General features: G+C 42.1%; 1 protein-coding gene across 2 annotated transcripts in view; it reads right to left on the minus strand.

The window, feature by feature from the left end:
- Positions 1-1956: 1956 nt before the first annotated feature.
- Positions 1957-22824, minus strand: part of ptpdc1a (protein tyrosine phosphatase domain containing 1a) — a 121465-nt gene continuing 100597 nt past the window's right edge. For both annotated transcript variants that reach the window (XM_060909913.1, XM_060909912.1), the window contains 2 exons: positions 4510-4620; positions 1957-4356 (listed from right to left, as the gene is read on the minus strand). In XM_060909913.1, coding sequence (XP_060765896.1) covers positions 4246-4356; positions 4510-4620 — 222 coding nt within the window. In that variant the 3' untranslated portion in view covers positions 1957-4245. The remainder of the gene's footprint in view (positions 4357-4509; positions 4621-22824) is intronic.

Consider the following 22824-nt stretch of genomic DNA (forward strand, 5'->3'; position numbering starts at 1 on the left):
GTGGAAAAGGGCCATTAGAGGCAGAGCAACGCAACTACATTTAGGCCTACTCGGTCAAGAGTCATGACATGGCGATAAGAGGCATCCAAAAATGCATCGGAACATCAGGATGCGTGAATTGAAATGTATGTCAGTCATACGACATTGTCGAGACACATAATGCGAGACTGTTGGGTAAATGCCAACAGATCCATCAACCATCCCTTCCATATTGTAATTACGGGAAATGAGAAACCCCAGCAATATCATTTCGATATTATTCCCATTGACTATTGGTTAATTAATTAAATTAAAGAATGCACATGCAGGACCATGCATTGCAGCTAGCTTAATAGATCTTCCTTGCGCATTTGCCGCGAGGTGTCAGACTGAAATATTATTAGTTGATGTTGCGTGGGGTAGCCTTATCACATAATTACCAAGATCAATATATGAAACGATTTCCAAGTGCATACAAATCAGACACAACCGCGGTGTGTGGCGTGTTACACAATGTGGCGCAGCGGCACGGCGTGCCAATAATGGAGCGAGACCTGCCGGAGGACCCAGACCCTGGGCCTCACAACGAGGTGCCACAGCGACATGGCATACAAACCCGGCAGCGCTTAATAGCCACAATGTGAAAAGGTAAGGACAGACGGGACACCATTCATTTTTTAAGATATTCTTTTAATGTGTTATTCAGTTCCTTCAATTCCTCGCGGATTCCCTCGAGGTTGTCGTTAATCGCCTCTATCCCCTTTAAAATTTCCCCCTGCGTCTCAAGGACCGCGCGCGTCAGCACCCGGCCTGTGGACCCGGCGACAGGGGCAGGCGGTGGAGAAGGGGGGCAGGTGACAGTGACGCTGGATCCGCTCGGCTGGGGGTCCTCTTCCTGCTCGGGTGGGATGGACTGGGGGCCTCCTGTTGTTCCCTAGCACCCTGCTAGAATACATTTGTCATTAAAATCCTATTGTGGAAAATATGTGCACATGTTTTATTTCTGGTTACATGTGGCTAGGAATATTGGGCCTACTAAGATAGGAAGACATTTCCTCAAATACAGGGTGTCCCCGAAAAAATGTACACATTAGAGCACTAAAGGTGTTTTTTTTGTTTTCAAAACCCATGTAACTCAAATAGACACTCATTGTGGCGCAGGCACTGCGGACGATGCGAATCATACCGTTATCTTGGTATAGGCTACATTCACATTCAGTGGCATACAATCAGTGACCGTTGCATGTCTCATAGCATACACTTTGAACATCACTTTAATTGGACGTGACAGAACAATTAAGTGATGTATGTGAATTCTATTACACTGTGCTAAAGGCAGGGATTAACACGAATAAATGTTAATAATAAATGTTAAATGTTAATTTGATTAACGCAAGATTTCTAACATTTAATTAACATTAACGCGTTAGTAAAAGTTGCCATGTCTTTTACCTAACGCGGGCTTTACTGCAGGTCTATTTATACTAATTAACATATTCAGTGTGGAATAATTGAGGGAGGAGACGGGGCAGGGAACGGGGCTCGTGCATGTGCGCCGAATTCCACGTTGATTGGGATGTACAACAGGAGAGTGCGTGGAAACCTTCGTACGCACTGATTGATACGTCCGGATTTTTTTGGTCGTACGCAAATTTCCCGATTTTGACGTGCGCACATATTTAGTGGGAAATCCACGCAGGTCTTTGTACATGAGGCCCCAGAGGTGGGTAGAGTAGCCAAAAATTGTTTTGCCAAAAACAATTAGCCAAAAACCAATGTATTCCTTTATATATTTTTATTCATTTATTATTTATATTTATTTTGCTCCTACCATGACAAACACTTGCTGCTGACAAGGCATTAAAAAATTAAACCCTTAACCCATTCCTAACAGTTCATTAGTATCTTAATCTACAATTTTATATTCTGCAAATCAACACAAACAGCTCATTTTATTAAAGTTTATTTTATTGGCATGTAGATAAGAGCAAGTCCCTCAAAATCGTCAATAGTCAGTTTTTACAATTTCCCACTAGTTCAGGTTAATGTTCACTTAAAATTTCCTATACATTCAGTAAGAGTTGAAGTTTAGACTCTAGTTCGCTACAGTGCTTTTTGTCAGCAGACAATGTCAAACATTTACAAAACAGCAGCTTCGTAGAAAATAATGCCATTAAAATGAGGCAGAGGACATTCCGCAAAAGCTTGAACACAGGCAGGGCAGTTCTGTAACATACAAACAATTTCAAATACCATGTTAGATGTCAGTTGGGTTGTGAAGACAATGATGAAATGTGTACACTATGTGGCCAAAATTATGTGGGCACCTCTCCTTTGATTTCAGGTGTTTCAGCTACACCCACTGTTAACAGGTGCATAAAATCAAGCACATAACCATACAATCTCTGTAGAAAAACATAGGCAGTCAAATGTTTCATACTGAAGGGCAAAAAGAATTTATGCATGACCCTGTCATAAGATGACACCTTTACCACAAATTAGTTTGTGAAATTTCTGCCCTGCTAGATCTTTCCAGGCCAACTGTCACATCTGTGCTATCTATTACTGTGAAATGATGAATGCCAAGGAGCAACAACAGCTCAGCCATGGTACATGGTACATGGCCATACAAACTCAGAGCAGGGTCGCTGAGTGCAATATTCCCTGTGGTGTTATGCACTATGGAGTCCTAAACTGCCTCGGGTTAGGATTAGTAACACCACCACAAGAACTGTGCATTGGGAGCTGCATGAAATGGGTTTCCATAGCCAAGATGGTGCACACAAACCCAAACTCACTATGTCAAGCCTTGGTTGGAGTGGTGTAAAGCACACAACAACTAGAATCTGGAGCACTGGAAACATGTTTTCTGAAATGATGTGTCACTTTCTGGAAGTCTGATGAAAGAATCTGGGTTGAGCAGATATCAAGAGAATACTATCTACCATAATGCATAGTGCTAAGAGTAAATTTTGGTGGAGGGATAATGGGTCTGGGGCTCTTTCAGGTTTGAACTACCGTAGGCTACTTCGGTCCAGTGAAAGGTAAATGTTAAATGCCACATCATTAAAAAAATCTTTGTAAAAAATATTTAAATTCATTTTTAAATTCAAATACATGTTTCATTTTGTTGTTTTAAGGCTCTGTGGAAAACAAGATGGTTTTTTTTTTTTTTTTTGAGGATTCAGTAACACTTAGACAATTCTATGCTTCTAACTTTGTAGCAACAGCTTGGGGAAGGCCCTTTCCTGTTTCGGCATGCCTGTGCACAAAGAAAGGTCCATAAAGACATGGTTTAAAGAGTCTGATATAGAGGAAGTCCAGTGGTCTGCACAGAGCCCTGACCGCAACTCCAACGAACACCTTTGGAATGAAATGGGATGTCAATTTTGAGCCAGGTCTTCTCGTCCAGCATCAGTGTCTGAGCTCACAAATGCTCTTTGGACTGAATGGGGAACAAATTTCTACAGACAAACTCTTAGAAAACCTTCCCAAATGAGTGTAGGCTGTTATAACTACAACAGGATGGTACAAATCCATATTAATGCCCATGGTTTTGGAATGGGATGACCAAGAAGCTCATATAGGTGTGATGGTCAAGTATGTACATATGTTTGGCTATATAGTGTAATTGAATTTGCATGAATAAACAGCATACATTTGCTACAAGTTTCCACATTTAACAGAGCAAACCTTGAACTGGTCTTTGTTTTCTTATCTTTTTTTTTTTTTAAAAACAAAACTGCTTTACTATACACATCATACGAATATTTAATAAAATATGTTGCACAGTCAGTCAATGTATTTGGTTTTTATGTTAAAAAGTGGAGGTATGTTTAAAAAACAAGAGGCAAACAATATTGTGACAGTGTAAGAATTCTTTTTTAAAACATTACTCATACCTAAACAATTAGATATTTCTTAATAAATAGTGCTGTTAGTTAGATAAATATAAGATCCCAAATGCTCCATCATAGTGATTAAGAATGACAATTGAGAGAACAATGCACATGTGGCACACATATGGCAGTATTTTTAACAACAACAAAAAAAGACTAATCACCCAATCTGATGTGTGCATTATGAGACATTAAATTACATTAACTTAAAGAATAACAGTGACAACAAAGCACCATTTAAGACATCAAGCCTGCTGACACCAACAGTTCATAGAAAAACACAATATAGTTCTTTCAAAAATATTAATCCAGGATGTATCCAGGATGCCACAATGACCAGGGTGAATTTGGGTAATTGCACAGACATTCAACTCTGTATTACTTCCATCACTTTTCTTCTCATATCAGTCAGAACCGGGACTAGAATTTCCATAAGAGCTTTATAGATCAGCTGTCCATTCTCTGAATCATTGGTAACCTGAAAGAAATGGAAAGCACAGCCAGAATTAGTGCAATAACCTCAAATTCAGTTCAAGATACAAGTTGGGATATATCTAAAGAATTCCATTGTTGGTTGTTACTCCCATGCAGTTTCCCAAGCCTGAATGCTTGTCAAGCAACAAGAACTCACCCTAGTGAATGCTTTGATTGTACGATGAAGAACAGCCATTTCAACTTCGTCTGGCAATTTCATTAAATGTGCAGCACAGTCCAGGATACACAGAAGGGTTTGTTTGTGGCCCTACATGACATACAGAAACAGAGATTCTAAGTGTTACTGAATCCTCAAAACAACCAACCAACAAAAAAAAAAAAAGGGGGGGGGGGGGGGGGTGTTCCACAGAGCCTTAAAACAACAAAATGAAACATACAATATATAAATAAGCTATAACAGCAAATAAAATGTTTGGCAGAAGCTCTGCATATTATAAAGTAGTCTAAAAATATACAGATTTAGAAAAGTGGAAAAATGCAACAATTAAGAGTTTATAATCGGTGACAAATTTAAATCTGTTCCTGTTCCCGTATGCTTTACTATGCTGGGAAAGTCATCAATGGAGTGAGAAGAGAGTTTGTGAATGTGAAAGTCATTGAGGGATTGACTGTTTTAGCTGCTACAATATCAATGATGGCAAAGAATAATGTGTGCAGATACTGCAACATTAAATGTAACAAAATATGTAAATTAAACTGGTGTGTCATTCCTTAATATACACCGTGGACATAAAATGTCTACATCAGTTAAAATGTAGAAGATTTTGTAATGTAAAAAGTGAAACCAATATACAGTGGATATAAAAAGTGTGCATACCCTCTTAAAATGATAGGATTTTCTGATGTAAAAAAAATGAGACCATGATAAATACATTTCAAAACTTTTCCCACCTTTAAAGCTAAACGGCCTTTCGATTTCATAAAATCGGTGAAATTTAGTTCCCTCTGAAATATGGTCATTGTGATATATGGTTATTTCTGTAATAGCTCAAAATATCAGGTCATTCTGTGGCTGGGAAGCTATTTAATTTAAGGGGATTCCCTAGCAAATAATGTGCATGAAATGGCTCACTTCACGCAATCAAGCAGACAGAGGAAGTCCGTATGTGCATGCACAGGTTTACCTTGACTGTGCACTGACGGATATGTCGTTTTCTCATGAAACTAACAGCTGATTACACTGAGGTGCTTGCTGACCACGGATATTTATTAGTTTGGTCCTGTGTTTCCTTTCCTTCGCAACATAATGTCTTTTCTTCTTGCTTTCTGTTACTGTAGTCGGTCTTTCACGTTTCATTCGCACACTCGCATCCTCCATTTTTCTTTCCCATTTCAAATTTGTATCCCACAATGCCTTGCACGAACAGGGAAAGCCCACCACGTGATGCATAACATAGTATCTTGATTTGGGTCATGTTGAAGCAGGAAAAAAAATAGTGTAGAATTTAGGGCCACATGGCCCTAAATTCATTAATTGTTCTATTAGGAAAAAAAACTAATACAATTGGAAGTCTGTGATTCAAATTCAGTAGCTTTCGGTCCATTAAACAAAAATAACTGGGTGTCAGGGAAAACTCTTTATGACCTACACTTTAATCTGAAAGGCAGTCTACCTTTAATGTGACCTATAACCTGTACAATTAAATTTTAAAAAAATCTGTTAGGGGGAAAACAAACAAACAAACAAACAAACAAAAAACTACAATAAGCTGGTTGCATAAGTGTGCACACCCTTAAACTAATACTTTGTTGAAGCACGTTTTGATTTAATTACAGCATTCAGTCTTTTTGGGTACACACCTGCCATCAATTAAAATGGCCAATTAATCCCAAATAAAGTTCAACTGTCCTAGTAGGATTTTCCTGACATTTACTCTGTTGCATCCTCCAGCAAAAGCCATGGTTTGCAGAGAGTTTACAAAGCATCAGAGGGATCTCATTGTTGAAAAGGAGAAGTGTACAAAAAAAATTTCCCACAGCATTACATACATCATGGAGCACAGTGAAGACAGTCATCAAGAAGTGGAGAAAATATGGGACCACAGTGAAATTACAGAGAACTGGACGTCCCTCCAAAATTGATGAAAAGATAAGACAAAAACTGGTCAGGGAGGCTGCCAAGAGGCCTACAGCAACACTGAAGGAGCTGCAGGAATTTCTGGCAAGTACTGGTTGTGTACTACATCTGAGAATCTCCCGTATTCTCCATATGTCTGGACTATGGGGTAGGGTTGCAAGACTGAAGCCTTTTCTTCCAAAGAAAAGCATCCAGGCCCGGCTAAATTTTGCAAAAAAAATAAATAAATAAAAATACATCAACTCTCCCAAAAGTATGTGGGAAAAATGTGTTATGGTCTGATGAAACCAAGGTTGAACTTTTTGGCCACAATTCCAAAAGGTATGTTTGGTGCAAAAAACACTGTGCATCACCAAAAGAACACCATACCCATGGTGAAGCATGATGGTGGCAGCATCATGTTTTGGGGTTGTTTTTCCTTCAGCTGCAACAGGAGCTTTAGTCAAGGTGGAGGGAATTATGAACAGTTCTAAATACAAGTCAGTCAATTTTGGCCCAAAACCTTCTGGTGTCTGCTAGAAAGCTGAAGAGGTATTTCATCTTTCAGCACAACAATGACCAAGCATACATCAAAATCAACAAAAGAATGGTTTCACCAGAAGAAAACTCAAGTTTTGGAATGTCCCAGCCAGAGCCCAGACCTAAATCCAATTGAAAATCTGTGGGATGACCTGAAGAAGGCTGTGCATAAGAGATGCCCTCACAATTTGACAGATTTGGAGTGCTTTTGCAAGGAAGAGTGGGCAAATATTGCCAAGTCTAGATGTGGCAGGCTGATAGACTCCTACCCAAAAAGACTGAATGCCAAAATTAAATCAAAAGGTGCTTCAAAAAAGTATTATTAGTTGAAGGGTGTGCACACTTATGCAACCAGCTTATTGTACGTTTTTATTATTTGTTTATGTAACAGATTTGTTTGTTTTTCAATTGAATTGTACAGGTTATAGGTTACATTAAAGGTCTCATTGCATCATTTTTTTTTTCATTAATTGTGCGGTGGTCTCTAGTATGAATGAATGCCCTGTGGGCCGGTTTTGGTGAAAAAAACAAAACAAAACGCTGTGGTTCTCCTGTTTCAGGCTGTTCTAGTTTGGTGGAGGAGTGGGTGGCAGGAGAACGACAGGATTTCAACTCTTACTCATTAACATTCATGACATGTAAACGTGTTACGATTGGCTAACAGCAATCAGTAAACGTGTTACCTCTGATCAGCTAACAGCACTGTGACGCTACCTCCAGTGGGTCAGAACAAGCGGATGTGGGTGTCTTTGTAAAAACTGTTTTGATTGGCTATTATGGTCTCGACATCGATGTTTTGACCAATAACAATGTGGATAACACGAATTTTACATCACATTCAACAAGATTTAAACGAGACTAAAGATGGTGACTTACAAATAATGTGTAAACATCGTTGGAGTTAATAAAGTTTGAACAACATGAAGGAACATACCCCAACCCCCCGAAATTAATAAACAAATTCTCAACGGATTTGGCATAATATAAAAAGGTCGTTTTTTACTCAGAAAAAGCGGAAATCCGCTGGAAAGAGGAAAACTCTCATCCCTGCCTAGCTTGTGAGCATGTCATGCATGCTAACGTGGCGAATATGAGCATGCTATTTTGTAACAAAAACCTTCAAACAAAAAGTTCATGTTTTACTTACAGCTTATGAGCTGGTGGTCAATCGTCTTGACAGTACAGATCCAGGTATTAAAATCAACTTCAAAGCAAAACCACTACTGAAGGCACGAAGTTTGAAAAGTCACTGTGGTCGAAATGATCAGAACACAGTACTAACGTTGCATTATACTTCGCTGGTGGTGTTCCAAAGATAAATTCCAACCATTTCTTCTTCACCTCTTCTATCTTGGGCAAGAAATGCAATGTTGATGTGTTACTGCCACAAATAACACAGGCACGAACTTGTTCAGACATGTTTTCAACTTGCTGTTAGGTCATCTTCATTAGCTACTGACGAGATGGGCTCTGCTATCTCTCCTCGTGCTTAAATCTGACCTTTCTTTCCGTGGGCGGTCGTAAGCCAAGCTGGGCGAGGCCATGAATACTAATTTTCGAAGAAGTGAGACAAGTTCGTAGGGCTTTTTCAGATTCGCTCGTTTTTCCGACTATTTTCTTTCATAAGCTAATACAGGGAATGGGAGTAGAATTACATTTTCACATGCAGCATGCATATGCAACTCGGAGTGAACTATGGTATTTCAAAAAGAGCCAGTATTAAATTTTTTTGGTGGAAGGGCACCTTTAAAAGGTGGGAAAAGTTTTGAAATTATATATTGTGGTCTCATTTTTAACATCAGAAAAACCTATCATTTTAACAGGATGTGTACACTTTACATCCACTGTAAATCATATCAGACCTTTTTCCAGCTTTAATGTGTGATTGAAATCAACAAAATTCAGGTGAAAAACAGAGAGAAACATTTCAGGCAGAAAAAAGGGAAAAAAAAAACCCAACCTTACAATAACCTGGCTGCTGAAATGTGTACAACCTTTTATAATGGGGTATGTGACTGTGCTAAATATTAAGCAATTACATTCAAAATCATTGGGCAGCACGGTGGTGTAGTGGTTAGCACTGTCGCCTCACAGCAAGAAGTTTCTGCATTTGAGTCCAGTGGCTGACGGGGGCCTTTCTGTGTGGAGTTTGCATGTTCTCCCCGTGTCTGCGTGGGTTTCCTCTGGGTGCTCCCGTTTCCCCTACAGTCCAAAGACATGCAGGTTAGGCTAATTGGTGGCTCTAAATTGACCATAGGTGTGAATGGTTGTTTGTCTCTATGTGTCAGCCCTGCGATGATTGGAGATTTGTCCAGGGTGTCCTGGACATGTCTCTTGCCCATAATCAGCTGGGATAGGCTCCAGCTTGCCCGCGACCCTGAACAGCATAAGGGATAATGGATGGATGATTCTGTAAGTTTTTTTCTTGGCATCTTCTTGGTTTCTTCTGATCGTCAAAGTCATTGACTGCAAAGGTCTCATTATCCTCATTATCAAAATGATAATCAAATCATGCGAGGGGTACAAAAGAAGTTCCAAAACATTGGATGCACCAGTGAAACACCATGAAGGGCATCATCAACAAGTGGAGAAAATAAGATACTACAATGACCATTGTCACACCTGCATGCCTTGGTGAATGCATCAGGCTGACTCTTGGACACACTCCGGACAGCATGCACGCCAAGTGGACTCTTGCGCACACGCGTAAATAACTCACACCTGCACAAGATTAAGGCACAATCAGCACATCTATACAAGGACTTGGAAAAAACTCACAGATCGCGAAGTATTGTGTTGCGGAGCTGACATATTACCGAACTTTAGTTCCCGTTTGCTTCTCTTGGCTCCCAATCCTTGATTTCCTGTTTCTTGTGTTTGTTTCCTGCCTAGCCACTGATGGTCTATTTGTGCCTTGCTCAACCTATTGCCCGTTTCACCATTTCTCGATTTACAGTGGGGCAAAAAAGTATTTAGTCAGTCACCAATTGTGCAAGTTCTCTCACTTAAAAAGATGAGAGAGGCCTGTAATTTTTCATCATAGGTATACCTCAACTATGAGAGACAAAATGAAAAGAAAAAAAAAATCCAGAAAATCACATTGTCTGATTTTTAAGGAATTTATTTGCAAATTATGGTGGAAAATAAGTATTTAGTCAATAACAAAAGTTCATCTCAATACTTTGTTATATACCCTTTGTTGGCAACGACAGACGTCAAACGTTTTCTGTAAGTCTTCACAAGGTTTTCCTCACACTGTTGCTGGTATTTTGGCCCATTCCTCCATGCAGATCTCCTCTAGAGCAGTGATGTTTTGGGGCTGTCGCTGGGCAACACAGACTTTTAAAGTGGAGGCCATCCACATCGGATCTGCTTTAATATCAACAGATCTTCGTTTAAGGTATGTGAATCTTTTCATCATGGCACACCTTCTGCCTGTTCAGTGTGCTGAGTGCAGGATGTTTAGTCATTCTTCCTCCGTCACTAGCGATAGCTTTATTAGCGATAAGTGCAGATTAGTTAGCTCTCTGACGGAGAAGATTACAGTGCTAGAAGCGCGTGTCCAGGCTTTAGAGCAGGTTAGTAAGCGTGAGAACAGTGTAGCTTCTGTAGGGGAAAGTCTGGATGCCCTAGGTGGAGTTAGTAATCCCCCAACTCCGGCATTAGAGCCCTTACAGCGGGGCGAATGGGTGATGGCTCGGCGGCATAAGCGTAGAGCCAAAGCTACCGCTGAGGCTCGCCCACAGGAGCACCACTCTTCTCCGCGTCACGTGCCGAACAGGTTTGCTCTCCTTAGTGATGCACCCACTGAGAAACCTGAAAGAGCTCTGGTTATAGGGGACTCCATCATATGGCATGTGAAATTAGCTCAGCCTTTAGGAGCACCAGCAGCTTTAGTCAGGTGTATTCCGGGAGCCAGGGTGCCGGACATAGCAGGTAATCTTAGGGTCCTAGGCAAGCACAGGTTCTCAAAGATAGTTATCCATGCAGGAGCTAATGATATACGCCTTCGTCAGTCTGAGGTTACTAAGAGTAACTTTGTAGAGGTGTTTAAATTAGCGAAGGCGATGTCCGATGCTGTAGTATGCTCTGGTCCCATCCCAATGCGGCGTGGCGATGTAGCTTACAGCAGGTTATTGTCGCTGAACTGCTGGCTGTCCAGGTGGTGCTCTGAAAACAGTGTGGGCTTTATAGATAATTGGGCTAATTTTGAGGGCATTGCTGGCCTGTTAGGGCGGGACGGTATCCATCCCACTCGGGAAGGTGCTGCTCTCATTTCCTGCAGTATAGGTCATAGTCTCAGAACAGGCCTAGTTAATTTCTGACAATCCAGAGCCAAGGCCAGGGAGCAGACAAACAGGCTAAACCGACTGTCTGCTAGCTGCACAGAGTCGTCACTCAGGGCCCACTACATCGAGACTGTGTCTGTTCCCCGAGCTCAACAAAAAGGTAGAAATTTTCAGAGAGTTTGTTCCAGTAACCTAATCAATATAAAATTAGATCATACTGACTGTACAGCTGCTGCCAGCACCTTTGATCTAAAGGTGGGGCTATTAAATATTAGATCTCTTACATCTAAAGCGCTAATGGTTAATGAACTCATTACTGATCAGGAGTTTAATGTACTTTGTTTAACTGAAACATGGATTAAGCCAAATTAATATATAGCATTAAATGAAGCGAGTCCTCCTGGATACAGTTATATACACCAGCCTCGTCTAACTGGCAGAGGAGGAGGCATTGCGGTTATTTATAACGATTATCTAGGTGTAACAAAAACCTGGTTATAAATTTAATACATTTGAAGTTCTTCATACTCATATAATGTATGTAGCCTCAAAAAATAAGTCTACCCAGTTAATTCCATTGCTTATTATTTACAGGCCCCCGGGGCCATATTCTGAGTTTCTTTCTGAATTTGCAGATTTTATCTCAGATCTGGTTATTTCCTTAGACAAAGCTTTAGTTGTCGGAGATTTTAATATTCACTTCGATAACCCTGAAGACCCTTTAAAAACAGCGTTTGTGTCCATCTTAGATTCAGTTGGGATTAAGCAGAATGTCATAGGACCGACCCATAATGGTGGTCACACCCTTGACCTAATACTAACATTCAGATTAAACGTAGACAATATAGTCATACTTCCACAGTCTGAAGTTATCTCAGATCATTATCTCATCTCATTCAAACCATGTCTGAGTAATAATATATGCACCTCACCACGCTACTGTATTAAACGTACTTTCACGTCAACTACTACACAGAGCTTTATAAATGATCTCCCAGAGTTGTCAACTTTGATTGGGTCACCGTCAGCCCCTGCAGAACTTGATCAGGCAACTGAATGCTTAGAGTCAACATTCCGCCATACTTTAATGTAGCTCCTCTAAAAAGGAAAATGGTCAGAGACAAAAAATTAGCACCCTGGTATAATGATGACACTCGCACATTAAAACAGACCACTCGAAAATTGGAACGTAAATGGCGTCAAACAAAATTGGTAGTGTTCAAATTAGCTTGGAAGGAGAGCTTCCTGAAGTATAGAAAAGCTCTTAGTGCTGCGAGATCAACATATTTCTCCTCCCTAATAGAAGATAACAAAAATAACGCTAGATTCCTATTTAATACTGTAGCAAAATTAACCAGGAATAAGTCCACTATAGACACATGCACATCTGTAGTATGCAGTAGCAACGATTTCATGAAATCGTTCGGATCACTACCTTGCTCGTGGTGGTACGGCTTGCGTGCTCCTATGACCCCTAGAGCTATATCGGCTGGAGTTCTTGAACTCCTGGTAGGGCCACCCATGCCGAGAAGGTCGAAGGATAGGAGCCAGACAAAAAAAGTGATTCGCTGGTCCTCCAGGTTGGGGGTTGGTCAGAGGGCTAATATCCCGCTACTGTAAAACCACTTTATTACCAAAACCAGAAACAGAGAGAATTCATTCATTCAATCTCGGATGTTCAGTGGCTACTCGTCCAGACAAAGGAGAGCCTATGACGCAGGAGGGACAAAGCCGACAGGACCCCCTCAGGCTGAACAGTCAAGTGGTACACCCGAGGAAAAACACTAAGATCGGTAACTGGAACGTGTGGACGCTATATCAAAGTGGAAACATTGCGCAGGTAGCAAGAGAGATGGCTAGGAGAAACATAGATGTGATGGGCCTAAGTGAAACCCATTGGACTGGCCAAGGAAAAATGCAACTTCAAAGCGGCGAGACCATTATTTACGCTGGAAGAGATGACGACACTCATAGGAGAGGAGTAGGGATACTGATGTCCAAGGCAGCAGCAAGAGCCCTGATGGATTGGAACCCAATCAGCGAACGGATCATCAAAGCAAGATTTTATTCAGCGTACATTAAGATGACACACGTATATGCACCAACAGAAGATGCGAACGAAGAAGAGAAAGACGAGTTCTACACAAGACTGCAAGACGTGTTAGATGGATGTAAAACCCATGACATGCTGGTAATAACTGGTGATATGAATGCTAAAGTTGGTGAAAACAACAAGCATTATGAGAGGGTGATGGTAAGGCACGGTTTAGGGCAACGGAATGACAATGGAGAAAGGTTATGTGCACTAAGCGATATGAACGGCCTTGTGATAACTGGCACATTATTCACCCACAAAGAGATTCATAAAGCCACCTGGTGATCCCCGAATGGAAATACGAAAAACCAGATAGACCACATCCTTATCAACAGAAGATTCAGGAATTCAGTGAAAGATACCAGAGTATTCAGATCAGCAGACATTGGAAGTGACCATTATCTAGTGTCAAGCTCAGTCTTAGAAACCAGCCGAAAGACAAATGCAACACAAGAAGGAAGTATGATATGGAGAAACTAAGAGAAAAAAAAAGCATTGGAAAAGCATTCAGCATCACCTTGAAGAACAGATATCAAGTACTGGAGGAAGAGGAGCTAGAACACCCAAGCGAAGATGGTCTAGAAGGGGAATTCCAAATGATGGAAAAGGCATACACAGAGACAGCCGAAATAGTACTGGGAAAACCACGCAGGAAGAAGAAACCATGGATCAGCGAAAAATCTTGGAAACTCATTAGCGAGAGAGAAGATACCCACAAAAAGATCTTGGGGACCCACTCCGAGAGAATAAAGAAGAAACTTAGAAAGAAATATGCCGACCAAAAGAGGGAAGTAAAGTCAAGCTTAAGGTCTGATAAGAGGAAATGGATAGACGATATTTAAAAGGATGCAGAAGCAGCAGCCAGTAGTCACCAAATGAGAACATTATATGGACTAACAAAGACTTTGTGTAACGAAAAAGTGAGGAAAACCTTTGCCATCCTCGATAAAAATGGAAACACCCTAAGTGGCAAGGAAGAGATCTTAGCTAGATGGACTGAGCATTTTGAGTTAGTACTCGATCGAGGGGAACCGCCCAACCCAATAACAGTAGAAGAGGAGAACGGATTCGATTTCTCTGATGTCATCTGTGAAATAGGAATAGAAGAACCAACAAATGAAGAAGTACAGTCAGCAACAAGAGCTTTAAAAAAATGGAAAGACACCAGGCATTGATTCAATAATGGCTGAGATGCTGAAAGCAGGCGGAGAATTTTCAAAGTCCATCAGTTGCTCCAGAATGTATGGAGACAGGAAGAGCTCCCATCAAAGTGGAAGCAGGGGATCATCATCAAATTACCGAAGAAAGGAAACCTCAAAGAATGCAAGAACTCTAGAGGGATAACCTTACTGTCCGTAGTGGGGAAAATACTTGGTAGGATAATTATTGATCGTGTGCGGAATGGTGTGGACAAAAGGTTGAGAGATGAACAAGCAGGATATAGGAGGGGAAGAGGAATGACAGAGCAAGTATTTGTACTAAGAAACATCCTTGAGCAAGTAAATGAATGGCAAGCGACGATATATGTAGGATTTGTAGATTTCGAGAAAGCGTTCGATTCGATCCATCGGAATAGTTTGTGAATAATATTGAGAAGATATGGTATCCCAGAGAAGATCATTAAGATGGTAAGGCTATTTTATGAAGGCTTTAAATGCGCTGTAGAAGATCAAGGAGAAAGAGGAGAGTGGTTTGATGTCAAAACAGGTGTTAAGCAAGGATGTAACATGTCAGGTTTCCTATTTCTAATTGTGCTGGACTGGGTAATGAGAAGAACAGTTGGATGTGGTGAAAATGGTATACGGTGGAAGTTCATGTCAAAATTAGACGATCTCAATTTTGCAGACGACTTAGCACTGCTGTCCTCTACTCGACAACAAATGCAGGACAAATTGAACAGGTTAGATCAAGAAGCCAGACGTGTCGGACTCCAGATCAATGCAGAAAAGACCAAAATGATGAGAATTAACCCTCATAACCAAGAAAAAATAGCTGTTGCAGGGCATGATATTGAGAATGTGGAACAGTTCAACTACCTAGGAGCAATAGTATGCAAGGAAGGAGGAGGAATGAAAGATCTAAAGAATAGAGTATCGAAGGCGAGAGGCTAATTTGTAAGATTAAAAAAAGATCTGGAAGTCAAGCCACATATCAAGAAGAACAAAGCTTAAACTTTTCAGGACAATGATCGTACCAGTCCTTCTATATGGATGCGAGACATGGAAAATGAATAAAGGGGATAACAAGATCATAGACACGTTCCAGAACAAATGTCTCCGGCAAATACTAAGGATCCGTTGGGAAGATCACATGAGCACAGATGAGCTACTACAAAGAACAACCATGAAGCCTATGAGCATAGAGGTGAAACGGTGCAAATGGATAATGATTGGCCACTTTCTAAGACAAGATCGCGGAAATAACACCACAGCACTAACATGGGCACCAGAAGGGAGACGAAAACGAGGGCGCCCTAAAACAACACGGAGGCGCACCGTAGAGGAGGAGATGAAAACAGCAGGATGGAGGTCATGGGATCATGTTCGTAGGAGCGCTGGCAACAAGAAAGAGTGGAGGAACTCTGTGGAGGCCTTATGTGCCACAGGGCGCACAGGAGATCAGTAGCAGGTAATAGAAGACAACAAAAATAATCCTAGATTCCTATTTAATACTGTAGCAAAATTAACCAGGAATAAGTCCACTATCGACACATGCACACCTGCAGTATGTAGTAGCAACGACTTCATGAATTTTTTTAATGACAAAATTGAGAATATCCGACAAAAAATTCAAACTACTAATTTAAGGTCAGACAATGAAAGTAACCTTGTAGTTAACTATATAACTGTATCAGATCATCAGTTAGAATGTTTTACTCCCCTTAAAGAAACTGAACTACTTTCATTAATCTCTACATCTAAAGCCTCAACTTGCGTACTAGATCCCTTACCTACACATCTATTCAAACAGATAATGCCTGGAGTAATTGAACCGCTTCTAAAAATAATAAATTATTCTCTTACGATTGGCTATGTATCCAAATCCTTTAAACTAGCAGTTATCAAACCCCTGATTAAAAAAACCTGACCTTGATCCCTGTCAGCTGTCCAATTATCGGCCAATATCAAACCTCCCCTTTATCTTCAAGATCCTTGAAAAAGCTGTGGCACAACAGTTATGCTCATATTTACATAGGAATAACATCCATGAAATGTATCAGTCAGGATTTAGACCTCATCATAGCACAGAGACAGCACTGGTTAAAGTAGTAAACGACCTACTGTTGGCGTCTGATCAGGGCTGTCTCGCTACTTGTGTTGCTTGACCTTAGTGCAGCATTTGATACCACTGACCATTCCATTCTTCTGGATAGACTAGAAAATGTTGTGGGAGTTAAGGGAATGGCCCTCTCCTGGCTCAGGTCTTATCTAACTGATCGTTATCAGTATGTTGATATAAATGGTGATATTTCTAGACGTACCGAGGTAAAGTTTGGTGTTCCACAAGGTTCTGTCTTGGGTCCACTGCTTTTTTCTCTATATATGTTACCTCTGGGTGATATTATTCGTAAACATTGTATTAGTTTCCACTGTTATGCTGATGACACACAGTTGTATGTCTCTGCAAAACCTGATGAGAGACACCAGCTTAATAGAATTGAGGAATGTGTTAAGGACATTAGACACTGGATGCTTATTAATTTCCTTCTGCTTAACTCTGACAAGACAACTCTGACAAGACTGAAGTACTTGTACTAGGACCACATACAGCTAGAAGTAAGTTTTCTGATTACACAGTGACTCTGGATGGCCTTTCTGTTTCTTCACGTGCAGCAGTAAAAGACCTCGGAGTGATTATTGACCCCAGTCTTTCATTCGAAACTCACATGGATAACATCACCCGGATAGCTTTCTTTCATCTCAGAAATATTGCAAAGATAAGAAATTTAATGTCATTGCGTGACGCAGAAAAACTAGTCCATGCTTTCATTACCTCCAGGTTGGATTATTGTAATGCCTTACTGTCTGGATGTTCCAATAAGTGCATAAATAAGCTCCAGTTAGTTCAAAATGCAGCAGCAAGAGTCCTTACTAGAACTAGAAAATATGACCACATCACGCCTGTCTTATCCACACTGCATTGGCTCCCAATCAAATTTCGTATTGATTATAAAATACTATTATTGACCTTTAAAGCACTAAATGGTCTCGCACCACAGTACCTGAGTGAACTTCTGCTCCTCTATGACCCGCCATGCCTACTTGGATCAAAAGGTGCAGGCTATCTGCTGGTACCTCGTATAGTGAAGGCTACATCAGGGGGCAGAGCCTTTTCTTACAAAGCCCCACAGTTATGGAACAGCCTTCCAAGTAATGTTCGGGAATCAGACACAAGTCTCAGCATTTAAGTCTAGGCTGAAAACATATCTGTTTAGTCAAGCCTTTTGTTAATGGTGTTTATGAGGTAAAGGAGTAGATCTGGAGGGTCCTCAGACAGAGTGTTTTGGTAAACTGGGATGTATGGATGCTGTCAGTCCCCACTCGCTTGCTCACTCGAGTTTGTTGACGGTGTAGTGGCTGGCTGCTTTATGTCCCAGGGCTCCCTCATGCCGGTGTTACCTTCTGGCTCTCTCCTTTTAGTTATGCTGTCATAGTTAGTTGCCGGAGTCCCTGCTTGTACTCGATGCAATATGTATACTGCTCCTACTTATTCAGGTGACATTGGGCATACCTAACAACCTGTGTTTTCTTTCCCTCCCCCCCCCCCAAATCTGTCCCTCTGAGTTACATGGAGTCAACAGGAAATCTTTTGGTGGAGAGGATGGAGACCTCGACTGGCTATCGTAGCCTGCAGGGAATCGGCCGTCAGACTTTCTGTCGCATGTCCCAGACCCGGTGAAATGTAACTGAATTGTCTTGGCCAGCCCTAAGGGTCCCATCTGCATCTCATCATTGTTGAGGAGTGTGCTCCCATCACCCAATCAAGCATCCAGCCAGAGCAGGTCATGATATATTTTTTACCATATTAACATGCCATTGTTGTGTGTTATGCCTGATGTAAAGACTCTCGTCTCTGCGAGCCTACCACACAGATTTAATACTTGTCATTTTTAGGGCATACCTAACGTGTTTTCTTTCTCTCTCTCTCTCTCTCTCTCCCCCCCCAATCTGTCCCTCTGAGTTACATGTTGGTCCTGGGATTGAGATGCTGGCCTCTTCTGCCCCTCAGACCTGCTTGATCCATCCTGGTGCCCTGTGTCTGGTCGGAGTTTTATCACACCGCTCCTGTGAAGGACGGCCCCATGAGGACAGTTGAGAGTTATACCTGGAGGATGCTCTGGACTCTTACAGTAATGCTTTTATGGCTGAGGACTACAGTTGTCTTGCTAACTTTAGGACTGCAGTTATCATGAACAGTTTTGCACTCAAGTTTCCATCAATGAAGAGTTATAACATCAACGAAACTGTCCTCATGTTAAAATTGTTAATATTATAGTCAGGCTGTCTGTTGTTGCCCAAATGAGGATGGGTTCCCTTTTGAGTCTGGTTCCTCTCAAGGTTTCTTCCTCATGTCGTCTGAGGGAGTTTTTCCTTGCCACCGTCGCCACAGGCTTGCTCATTGGGGATAGATTAGGGATAAAATTAGCTCATGTTTTAAGTCGTTCAAATTCTGTAAAGCTGCTTTGCAACAATGTTTATTGTTAAAAGCGCTATACAAATAAACTTGACTTTCAACTCCCTCCAAAGATTTTCTATGGGGTTGAGATCTGGAGACTGGCTAGGCCACTCCAGGACCTTGAAATGCTTCTTACGAAGCCACTCCTTCGTTGCCCGGGCGGTGTGTTTGGGATTATTGTCATGCTGAAAGACCCAGCTACATTTCATCCTCAATGCCCTTGCTAATGGAAGGAGGTTTTCACTCAAAATCTCATGATACATAGCCCCATTCATTCTTTCCTTTACACGGATCAGTCGTCCTGGTCCCTTTGCAGAAAAACAGCCCCAAAGCATGATGTTTCCACCCCCATGCTTCACAGTAGGTATGGTGTTCTTTGGATGCAACTCAGCATTCTTTCTCCTCCAAACACAAGTTGAGTTTTTATCAAAATGTTCTATTTTGGTTTCATCTGACCATATGACATTCTCCCAATACTCTTCTGGATCATCCAAATGCTCTCTTGCTTACTTCAGACGGGCCTGGACATGTACTGGCTTAAGCAGGGGGACACGTCTGGCACTGCAGGATTTGAGTCCCTGGCGGCGTAGTGTGTTACTGATGGTAGCCTTGGTTACTTTGGTCCCAGCTCTCTGCAGGTCATTCACTAGGTCCCCCCATGTGGTTCTGGGATTTTTGCTCACCGTTCTTGTGACCATTTTGACCCCATGGGGTGAGATCTTGCGTGGAGCCCCAGATCGAGGGAGATTATCAGTGGTCTTGTATGTCTTCCATTTTCTAATAATTGCTCCCACAGTTGATTTCTTCACACCAAGCTACTTACCTATTGCAGATTCAGTCTTCCCAGCCTGGTGCAGGTCTACAATTTTGTTTCTGGTGTCCTTTGACAGCTCTTTGGTCTTGGCCATAGTGGAGTTTGGAGTGTGACTGTTTGAGGTTGTGGACAGGTGTCTTTTATACTGATCACGAGTTCAAACAGGTGCCATTAATACAGGTAACGAGTGGAGAACAGAGGAGCCTCTTAAAGAAGTTGTTACAGGTCTGTGAGAGCCAGAAATCTTGCTTGTTTGTAGGTGACCAAATACTTATTTTACCGAGGAATTTACCAATTAATTCATTAAAAATCCTACAATGTGATTTCCTGGATTCTTTCCCCCCCATTCTATCTCTCATAGTTGAAGTGTACCTATGATGGAAATTACAGGCCTCTCATCTTTTTAAGTGGGAGAACTTGCACAATTGGTGGCTGACTAAATACTTTTTTTGCCCCACTGTATGTTCACCAATTTGGATTGTTTGCCTGTTTTCACTTTCCTTAATAATAAACTATCTTCTGCACTTACATCCGTCTCCTAACCATAACTCACAGAATACCTCACCAAACACATGGATGTAGCAGAAATTTACCAGCATGCCCTTTCACATCATTCCCAGATTTCTGTACCTCAACCCCTAAACATGTTCTTCTGGCAGTGTATTGGATTTGACATCCCGGCACCCTACAATGGCATGGACTATTACCCAAAAGGATTCAGCCTGCAATGTGCCTTTTTTTTTTTTAAATGCAGACCTGGAAGAGCCCAAGCCTCCAGAACCCATCTGGGTCAGCTACATGATCACTTGGCTGACAGGATGAGCACGCTGATGGGCTAAGTACCTTATGAGAGTAGAATGCCCATGCCTTCAGAGCTCACAGGCTTTTCAGGTTATACTCTGGTACATCTATGAGGCATTAGAGAAGGAGGAACAATTTTTTTTTTTTTGGGGGGGGGCAGCTACCATGTCAGAGGCTGATGCAGTGGCAGCAGAGGAGTCTGTTGCTCCTAAGCTCCTCCCAGAGACCAAGGCAGAGGGGGCAGTCATTCCTGAGCTCTTTCCAGAGGCTGATGAAGCAGAGGAAGACATCACTTCACAGCCAGCACCTGAACCTGTGTCAGAGCCAGGACCAGTGACTGAAAAAGAGCCAGCACCTGAACCAGAGCTAGAGTCTGAGCCAGTACCAAAACCAGTGCCACAGTTGAAGCCAGAGCCAGTATCATTGCCAGAACCAGATTTAGAGCCAGTGCCAGCACAAGAGCCAGAGTGGCGTTGGTTCTGGCTCTGACAGTGCCAGAACCAGCACCACTGCCAGAGCAAGAGCCAGAACCAGCACCAAATTTAGAGCCAATGCCAGCTCCAGAGCCAGCACAAGAGCCAGAGTGGTGCTGGTTCTGGCTCTTGCTCTGGCAGTGCCAGAACCAATGCCAGAACCCGTGATGGTGCCAGGGCCAGCACAAGAGCCAGAGTCAGAGCCAGTGCCAGAGCCTGAACCAAAATCAGACCCAGTTCCAGAACTGGCACCAGAGGCTGACAGGGCGGCCTCTGTCCCAGACTGCTATGAAGACATTGTTGCCCTGCTGCCACCCAGCTACAAAGATGTCGCCGCCCAGCTGTGAAGATATTGTTGCCCCACCACCACCTGGCTATGAAGACATCTTTGCCCCGCTGCCGGGTTCTGACAAATACAAAAGTGGTACTCAAATGGAACACGTGTCCAGTCCAAAGCTCTAACCCACGCCTGTGTCCAGTCTGGAGCCCACATCCTGTCTGGAACTCGAGTCCACGTCCAGTCAGGAGTCCAAGTCCGGTCCGAAGTCTGAGCCCATGTTCAATCCAGAGTCCAGACCCTGTCCAGAGCCTGAGCCCACCTCTAGTCCAGAGTTCAGGTCATGTCCAGAACCCAAGCCCCCACCTGAACCAAGAATCCAGTGCAATGTTGACTCAGAATGGCACGTCAATGGCACAGCATCAGGCCCTCATCCTGGGGGGTGTTCTGTCACACCTACCTGCCTTGGTGCATGCATCAGACTGACTCTTGGGCACACTAAGTGGACTCTCGTGCACATGCGCGTAAACGACTCACGCCTGCACAAGATTAAGGTGCAATCAGTGCACCTATATGAGAACTTGGAAAACACTCAGGTTGTGAAGTATTGCGCTGCATAGCTGACACATTACTGAGCCTTAATTCCTGTTTGCTTCTCTTGGTTTCCTGATCATTGAGTTCCTGTTTCTCATGTTTGTTTCCTGCCTAACCTTTGATAGTCTGTTTGTGCCTCACTCGACCTATTGCCTGTTTCACTGTTTCTTGATTTATGCTCACTGATTTGAACTCTTTGCCTGTTTTCACTTTTCTTAATAATAAACTATCTTCTGCACTTACATCCATCTCCCAACCATACCTGACAATCATGAACTGAATATCCCTTCAAAATTTATGAAAGAAACTGAAGGGAAACTGAACAGGAATTCAACACCATGAACACCAAACAGGCCTTTCAGAAAGTAGGGACACCTACACAAAGTTTGGGACTATCAACTGCTCAGAGGTATGCAAGGCACTACTGGAGACCCCAACCTATCCCAGAGCCAGTACACCCTGCTCGCTTCACTGTGGCAGATGTGTGCTGGCAGCTGAGTTGATTCAAACCAGGCAAAGCAAGGGGCTTATAGCATTTCAGAACTGGCCTGTAATGTGGAAGAAGGAAGTGAACATTGTGAGCTTCAAAGCATGGGAAATGCCAGACAGTCAGTGATATTTCCATAACACAAGTCCAATATATTTCCCCTTCTTGTTGGATTCTTGCACACATGCCAGATGGCATCCAGGCATGGGTATTCAAGGACTGTATCACAGAGTTCTCTTCAATTATACATCCCAACTTCAGTGACTCTAGGACTGCTTCAGTGCCCACCCTGTGGAAAATATCCACTGTCATATCAGTACTCAATAAACCTTGCCCCTCAGAACCAAAC

Source organism: Neoarius graeffei, chromosome 26, assembly GCF_027579695.1.
Source record: "Neoarius graeffei isolate fNeoGra1 chromosome 26, fNeoGra1.pri, whole genome shotgun sequence".
NCBI classification, from domain to species: Eukaryota; Metazoa; Chordata; class Actinopteri; order Siluriformes; family Ariidae; genus Neoarius; species Neoarius graeffei.